The 9,029-nt window shown below is 42.1% G+C and overlaps 1 protein-coding gene across 1 annotated transcript in view; it reads left to right on the forward strand.

The window, feature by feature from the left end:
• SYPL1 (synaptophysin like 1) overlaps window positions 1–8,617 on the forward strand; it is a 255,826-nt gene extending 247,209 nt beyond the window's left edge. The window contains exon 6 of the mRNA XM_085654139.1: window positions 7,704–8,617. Within this exon, the coding sequence (XP_085510265.1) occupies window positions 7,704–7,832 (129 nt within the window). The 3' untranslated portion in view covers window positions 7,833–8,617. The remainder of the gene's footprint in view (window positions 1–7,703) is intronic.
• Window positions 8,618–9,029: the final 412 nt, after the last annotated feature.

The raw sequence follows: 9,029 nt of genomic DNA on the forward strand, positions 1-9,029 counted from the left end.
AATCGTTTAGTATCTTATGACTGCTTGTAAGTCAGTGCCTATTAAGAATTTCCGGTTGTGCTAGTGGGATAGGTAGACTTTGCCAGCACGTCTGATGAAGGCTTTGCTAAGAGCTAAATAGCAGACCTATTCTGTTTTCTCTTCTGTCAACATTCATGCCACATCTGGAGATCATAATAACCTAGAATGACCAAGGCATTGGTTGTCTTAATTAAGGTTGCTGTCATAGAAGAAATTCTTAGGCCCAGATTATCAATTCGTTTGCTATCGTTGTCTGGTGGACTAGATGATGCTGTTATTGGGAAGCAATTGCTGAATCCGGTCTAGAATGACCACTGAGGCAAGCTGCAGCTGAACTCTGTGCCTTATGTTTTCTCTCCCTGAGAGGTTATCTCCGATGGAACATTAGCCAGTGTCTTTATTCATTTCAAACCTTCCGACCAGACATACTCTAGAATGGGTATAGATTTAGCATATTCCCGAGGTTGCTCCTTAAATTCATAAGGAAAGCATGGTTGGTCATTGCTAGTTTGAATTTCTTGGCAGCTCTTTCAATCAGTGAATGAAATTTAGAGAGATCGTCTGCAGAATCCTATAGAATTGTCCGTCATTTCCACTTGGGAAAATAAATTCACCTCCATTATTTTCTCTCCCATCACCGCCTGGTGGCAGCTGTCCTTCCATATCAGAATATGTAGAACCGCACAGATGTGGAATTCCTATAGTCTGACTCCCGGGACATAGTTTGGGGTCAAGGGCAACAAGTTTTCATGTGTACTTTGTCTTTGGGGCAAGTAGGCCCAACCCCCTACAGCACAAACCCTTTGGCTGCCAGTTTACAGTACCACATTACGGATAAGGGAAAGGTGTTGCTTTCAGTTAAGGTAATATTTGTGTCCAAGTGTTAATGCTGTTCAAACTTGTATTCATGGTTCATTAATGCAAAGCCTTTATTATTAGGGTGATTGCTCTAAATAAATGTCGTAAGCTCAGACGGCACTACTGACAGTGGTTCCGGTACAAAAATGTGTACATACATTTTCAATGTTTAGCAATATGAGGCTAAGTATAATGCTCCCAGAAGGCTCTCTGATTAGATGCAAATATTTGCAGAAGCTTGAAAGTAGATTGAGGATTCTTTGCTTTCAAAATTAAATGCAAAAGATACACAATTGATGGACGGAATGCAGAGCAAATCAAAACATTCACCCCCAGTCAAGAGATCTGGGTTAAATCCATCATTCTTTTGCTCACCACGCCACCCCAGTTTAAACCTGGCCATATGCAAATCAGTCTTAACCCTCTGCCTCATGGGAACAGTCCAGCCCGAACTGCCAAGCCAGGTCCTCACTGGACAGGAAACAAGCATCCTAGGACCGGTTTCGGGGTTCCAAAGTGGAATGGCATGGTGAGCTAAAAAACTATGAATTTAGGCCCAGATCTCTGTACTGGGGTGAATGTATGACATTGTTCTGCATTCTGTCCATCAATAGTTCTTTTTGCATTCAAAATGAAATGTTCACCAAAAAAAAGGCAAAAACATTTTGCTAAACTACTGGCAAATTTTAGGTACCACCTCTTTGCAGCATCATTTAGTAAAATGTGTTGATGCTTGATAGTATTTCCTAAAATTATTTATAATAGAAAATCAGTGTAAGCAGTTCTAATAAGATTAATGGAAACACAACAATAAACAAGCATTGGTAAAGCCAGTAGGTCTGAAATTGTCAGCCTTTTGCCAATGCGTGACTTGTTTTGGCATGGTTTTTGTAAAATGTTATTAGTGTGGGAGCTGCCGGGCCCTCCCCATTATAACAAACATTGGCAAAAGCAAAAATAGTTTTGGTCTCAAAAAGCACACATTGCCACAGTAGTTCCTGGCACTGAACAAAACGACTGTGTGTTGATATACTCCTTGTGAAAGAACAGAATGCTGTCACTCAAAGTGAAACTAGCCGATAAACAGAGACCGAATTTTAATAAACACAACAGGTCATAGTTAACACCACACCTAATTAGGGGCCGAATTATTAAAGTCAGTCTCAAAAGTGCACCCATGTCCTTGCATTATGTGCAGATCTACAGCTTTCGCGAATTCACAAGACTTTACAGAAGTAGGCCAAGAAATAGTACTCCTAGAAAATATTTGTGAACTGCATTTTAGCATGAGCAAATATGCAGGTGTAGATTTGCTCATGCAAAAACCTTAGTCTTAGCAAGTTCACTCTCCCTCCAACCACTTCTTTCCCAACCCTGGAAGAAGTTTTAATGTCTGAAATTGTCAGGAATACATTTCCAGCCTTTCTCAGTATCGGAAAAAATTAGAGAAGAGTTGGTGAAAACCCTTAAAACATGCAAGTTAATAGGCTTGCACAGACACAAACGGGCATTCCAACCCTGGAACTGTTGCTTACCATTACCTTCAGCCCCAGTCTGTAGATCTGCAGAAATGTGGAACAATATGTGAATTGCTAGTATTCAAACCCTACCATGGAAGTAGTCCTGGCATATTCAGAGGCTATTTCAGAGCTCTTATATAATGAGATGTCTACCATAATTTGTCGCCGCGTTACATGGCACAAAAGGGAGAAGTGGATTTTGTTACAGGACAAGTAGATTTATGAAGCAACCTGCCCCATGGACAAGTAGATATTTTATTAAATTCCACACCCCTGTTCAGAACCATAACAAGCATCATCCATATCTACCCCATGGACTGCTCCCCTTGGCATTGGAGGAGGTAGCAGTGATGGTTGCCTAGCAGGTGAAACTAGCAAAGGCGCAGGTTGAGGAGGCGGGAGGATGGGACCAGCAGGTAACCCCATGCTAAGACTATTAGAAGGTTGCTATGGCAATAATTTGGTAAAAGTATCCATTTGTTGCAAGGTCGATAAGAAAGCCATTGGCACTTTGACCACATCTAGCTCTCTGTAAAACCTAGGTGGATTCTGCCTGAAAAGCATTGGACTACTTCCAGAATTTCATTCCTGTTGACACACATTCACTGTAGGACTAATAATCTTCCATTGTCTTTTTCAAAATCTGGGACATATATCGCATCCAATTGCGTTGGGCTGTAAGCGGTCAGTGATGCAGAATAACTAGCCTCTTCTTCTTGATCTAACTGCAGTAATTGCACTGGGGGCGCAATCCTCACCCTTCAAGGTGAAAAAACATCTCCTCCTGTGTTCTGCGTGAGTCCTAAGTGTAATTGACGCTGGCGGTATGGTAATTGACGCCGGCGGTATGGTAATTGATGCCGGCGGTATGGTAATTGACGTCAGCAGAGTAGTCTTAGGCGACGGCATGATGTTTGTCATTGACGGCAGGTTTGGCGTCGACGGTGCCTTTGACTCAATGTTAAATGTAGCCAGTGTTGCTGTCTTCGATGGAATCGCCGTCGACCGAGACACTGTCGTTAATATCTTCGACGTCGACACTGATCTGGACTTCAGTGGGATTTCTTCTTTGCGGCAGGTGAGTCTTAATAGCGCTTAGGCTCAGATTTTCCAGTAGAGGAGGCGGCTGCAAGCGTTATACCAAATAAACCATGCTCCCGAAACTGAGCAAGTCTCGATTTGTGTGCTGCCTACATGGAAGTGCTTGGGGGGCACTTTTCATGGAAAAGGGGGCTTCTCATTTAGAAGGAGGAACATTCTCTTTATTCATTAGAAATAATGGCAACTTCCTTTCTCTGTCCTTAAGTTTCTTAGTGGAGAAAGACTTAAAAATCTTTTAATCTGCTGCCTTATGTTTAGGATAAAGGCAATAAATACATTGAGTGTGGATCATTATTGTAAATCGTCTTACTGCCACAAGATAAACCTGTTTTAGAAAAAGATCTTCTCTTTGTCAACCATGGTGAAATTTGGTGGCAGTTGCTTGTCAGACCAGATATCCCCCTGGTCAAGAAATTGAAACAATCTTTTTCCCTGAAAACAACTCGCAGTATAGCAGAGCTGAAGCTGGTTCAAATCTAGGGCAGACCAAATTGGAAACAATTTCAGGTTCACTGAATGATTAGAGCACATCTCTGACGGGTTTCCGTCACACATGATGTGCAGTAAAGATCTGAGCTATGGTGGCGTTTAGGGGGAAGTAGAGGTGCTTAAGCCTCCACCTCATTGGCTGAAGTTTGTTCTGCTTGTGACACATACCCGCTGGCATATACAAGTCCTGCAGTGGGACCTGAAGTTCCAGTGGGTGCAGCATTAGAGTAATCTCTGACATGGTCATGATCTCGTACGGTACTGCAACAGATCTGCAATGGTGGTTAACATACCGCTATTGGGTCATTGGCAGAAGTGCCACTGACCCAAGTCCGAAGTCTGAACTGTCATCTTGGCAGCCAAAGACACACAGTTGGACGGAATGCAGAACAAATCAAAACATTCTCCCCCAGTCAAGAGATCTGGGTTAAATCCATCATTCTTTTGCTCACCATGCCACCCCAGTTTAGACCTGGCCATATGCAATTCAGTCTTTACCCTGTGCCTCATGGGAACAGTCCAGCCCGAACTGCCAAGCCAGGTCCTCCCTGGACCGGAAACAAGCATCCTAGCACCGGTTCCGGGGTTTCACCCCTGTTCAGCCAGGATAGCTTGAATCCAGTGGCCCAGCCGGTCCTAGGATGCTTGGTTCCAGTCCAGGCAGGACTTGGCTTGGCAGTTCGGGCTGGACTGTTCTCATGAGGCACAGGGTCAAGACTGATTTGCATATGGCTGGGTTCAAACTGGAATGGCAAGGTGAGCAAAAAAACGATGGATTTAGGCCCAGATCTCTGTACTGGGGTGAATGTATGACATTGTTCTGCATTCTGTCCATAAACTGTTGTTTTTGCATCTTGGCAGCCAGGCATCCCTCAACCATGTTGGTGTACGCCTGACGTTGGGGCAAGTTTGTGGCATGATGTCCAGAGAAACGGGCTGACTCCCTTTCTGCTCCCCTTTCTCAAGTACTTCTGTTGTTTTTTCTCTTGACGAGCAGGGGTCTTCCTTGGATACCTTAAAAGTCTATCTTTCTGCCATCTCGGTAATTTTGCATTTGCTAGTTCAGCCATCCCTCTTTAAATCCCCTCTTTAAATCCCCTATTGCACATACATTTTTGAAAGGTCTCCAACACATGTTCCCTCCTTCGCTGTTTATCATGCCTCAGTGGGCCCTAAATTTAGTGATCACCTTTCTCATGTGAGCTCCCTTTAACTGCTAGACTATTGTCCTACCAAGCTCCTTAAAATTAATACGTCCTTTCTGGTGGTCATAACGTACCCGGAGGGTGATTGAACTCCAGGCTTTGTCAGCTAAGCCTCCGTACCTCAACATCTTCCCAGACATGCAGCTCTTTCGTAGCAGAGCTTCCTTCCTTCCGAAGGTGGTCACTCCCTGTTTTGTTGGCCAATACATCACCCAGCCTACCTTTTTCTGTCCGCTGCATCCATATAAGGAAGAGGAGCGTCCCCACCGACTGGACTCGGGGAGTTAGCGTTCTACCTTGATCTCATACGCACAAAAGAGTTCCAGGTAGATAACCAACTGTTCGTGGGTTATGTCGGAGCCAAGAAAGGGAAGGCCATGCAGTAACAGACCATCTCTTGATGGATCATGCTCAGCATTAAAATCTGCTATGCACTGACCAAGATGCAACCCCCGGAGGGTTTGCATGCTCATTCCACCAGAGCAAAAGCTGCGATCCCTGCCAGAGGACACAGTCCCGGACATCTGCCAGTCAGCAGTGTATGCCACTTTGCCCATGTTCACGCAGCAATACTGGCTGGAAAGTCGGGTTTGTCGGGAACGGCACTTTACCAGTTCGTTCCTTCAGTACTTTTTGGTGTGAAATTGTTCTGCAGATCCACCTGCAGGGAGGTATTGCTTGGATATCTATTCTAAGGTAAGGAGTCTACGGCTAGCAGTCTCTATCAGATAAACAAGTTACTTCCCTCCGGTGACGCCTTATCTGGTAGAGACTCCATCTAGCCACAGATACCTTAACGACCCACCCATATTCCCCACTAACTGATTTGTAGGAACAGGGCAGTTCCCCCATTTAGGGCACTAGTTTTATGCAGCATGGTCCGTGTTCTTCATGGCTCTGCTCTCCGGTCATGGAAAGTTGCTAAAAAGAAACTGACATTTACGTGCTGGTGCATGCATCACTCCCAGTGCGCACGACGCCACGGGGAGTCTGACGATGCCACCTACTGGCGCACAGGGTACTGCTTATGAAAAATTTGCAGATCCATTCTAGCGCCTGGGGATAACTCTAAGGTAAGGAATATGCAGCTACATAGTCTCTGCCAGATAAGGCATTGCGGAAGGTAAGTAACTTGCTCATTTTTGTATGCAGACCACATTTTGCTCATCATTAAAACCCGGGACCTCAATGTAGTGCCTTTGATCAGAGAAATTGTCTGATATGCTCACCTTTCAGGGATAGCCATAAATTGAGGCGAGACTGGGCTGTTCCCACTTAGAGCCAGCACAAAGAGGTGTAAATTGTAAGATCATGTAAGGTGGGTCACCGCCTGTAAAATATCAGGGCACAGTCCTACACTGGAAGATTGCTCAGATTTAAACAAATTGCACGGCTGTTATCCAATTCTAGTGCTTTACCTGATTTTATTATGCACTAAGGCACCTTCTACTTTGATGCAGGAAAAAGAAACACACACACACACCATCAAGTGTGTGCTCAGTTATGATAGTTGCTTTATTTAATATTTCAATTGCTATAGTTCCATAATTTTACAAGTATGAAAAATGTTGAAACTGTACCTCAGGCATTCTCTGCCTTTGAGGGGTGCAGTGAAAGAGAAGCTTTCATGAGCTGTAATGTACCAACGGGCTTGAGTATCAAAGCAGCTAGTAGATCTGACAATTGTTGCAACTCCCATCTACTGTTCTTGATTTTTAGAATTGATGTCTGGGATTTTGATGTCCATGGTCATATTTCATGTTGGTTTGGATTTAAATGTTGTCAGTTCAACAACTATTAAGAACTTGATGGTTGAAATGATATATTCTGAATCCAACTTGTGTGACTCTAGATAAAGTACTACTTAGAAATATTTTTTACCATGCAAGGTACCATTTGGGATGCTTCAGAAATTAGTCGGTTACTAGAAACCCTCCTCCGACTCTGCTAGGAGTGTTCACCTATCTTCTCTCTATCAGTCATAGTGCTCTCAATTGAGTGACATTTTTTTTATTTATTTTTTATAGCCTCCTGCCACCATAGTCTTCATAGCATGCTGAATTCCTTTACCAGTAATGATCCTAGTAAGGTTTCAGTTTCTGAAACTTTATCAGCCTGCATCAGCACGGTTTTCATCTAGCACTCAAAGCATGGTCACCCTCCGGCCTCTTAGTGTGCGCATTCATTTATATATCACATCAGTTCATTGTTTATATCGTCACATGGACATGTGTATTCACGCTAACAGTTGTGCAAGTAATAACCTTTGTCCACCTTTTTAGATATTGGCTGTAATGGATATAGATGTCCACTTCAGTTTACATGTCCAATTCTGTAGAAATGCATCTTGTAAAGGGAATATTTATTGCACACACCTTTTAACCTATGTTAATATCATAATAAGTATTCAATAATTGAAGTATGTTCTTCTACCTCCTGGAATTTTAAATTATGTAAGTCAGTCTTTGAAAAATCTTACATCTGAGAAATGTCATCTTTTCACTTGTAGGTTTTTGGATTCCTTAATTTGATATTGTGGGCTGGAAATGCTTGGTTTGTTTTCAAGGAAACCAGGTTAGCAACCCCTCCACCAGAGCACACTGCCACTCAAAGTCCAGGAAGTATCCCATCGCCATGAGCAGTACAAGTAAAGGAAAAGTGTGAAGCATGTTTCATTACATTGCCTTGCCGGGTGTTTTGTCACTTCATTTATGTAACTAAAAGAAGTTTTGATAACTTGATAAATCAGTGGATAAAGCTGCATTCTGCTGTTCATACTGTAATGTGCCAAATGAGTAAAAAATGTTCTACTCTGTTAAAACATGTTATCAAATGTAGACTTGTTTCTTATCACTGTTTACAGCCTGTAAAGCATACAACTTTGCTTCTCCATTTGATTTTGTGTGTATAATATGCTCTGGTGTTTATCACTTCTCTATATGTTCCATTCAACATTGGATATATTTTATTTTTAAAAACCACATTAAAAGAAACAATGTAATATTGCTAATGCCTTTGACTATAAAATATGTTTTCAAGTTGATAGTTCTATTACAAACACTAGTGATTTTAATTGTTGTAAACATCCTCCAAATGTAAAATGCAGAGCCAAGAGTTTCTCTTATCATAATGTTTGAAAAATGCTTGTACAGAAAATTTTCTTAGATATGTGATGTTTTTTGGATTTGTTAATGTCTTTCATAAAGTAACTTGGTGGCCTGTTTATTGGACAATTTTCTATCACTGTGAGCATGTTGAAGAAGGCAAAGTTCAATGTATGGCCTTGCAGTTATTCTTTATCACATTTGTTTTCATTACCCTTTGGGGGTTCAGATTTCCATTCAAAAGACTTGCATTTAAATAGTTATACCAAATTTAATGTTTCTGTATCTATGAACACAATATTAAAGAGATACAAATGTATTTTGTTTTGTGTTACCTTTTTGTTTAATAGAATGGGCTAAAAGTCATGAGGTAACTACACATCCGCTGCAGAGAATGTGTGTGAGGGACATGATGAGTTTTACCATTGAAAGCCTGAAACTCCCTCGAATTACGACATACAGCTCTTGCAAATATAAGTGCCAGCGGCTTCTAATGGATATTTCTAACCATAGATTACTCCTTTTAAAAACATACCTAGGTATCAGACTGGATATGGCAAATTTTCTCAGCATTGCTGCTGCATACTGTTTTGGTGGTGCCATGTGGCTCTTCGATGACTGTTTCACCCCAGAAGTGGCAGAGTAAATCTACATATAGGCGTAACCTGTGTGTGCTGATGTCGGTTCCTTTCCTTCCGCAGCATTTAACACGTATCCAAAGCTGTACCCTC

Source organism: Triturus cristatus, chromosome 4_1, assembly GCF_964204655.1.
Source record: "Triturus cristatus chromosome 4_1, aTriCri1.1, whole genome shotgun sequence".
In the NCBI taxonomy this organism is placed as follows: Eukaryota; Metazoa; Chordata; class Amphibia; order Caudata; family Salamandridae; genus Triturus; species Triturus cristatus.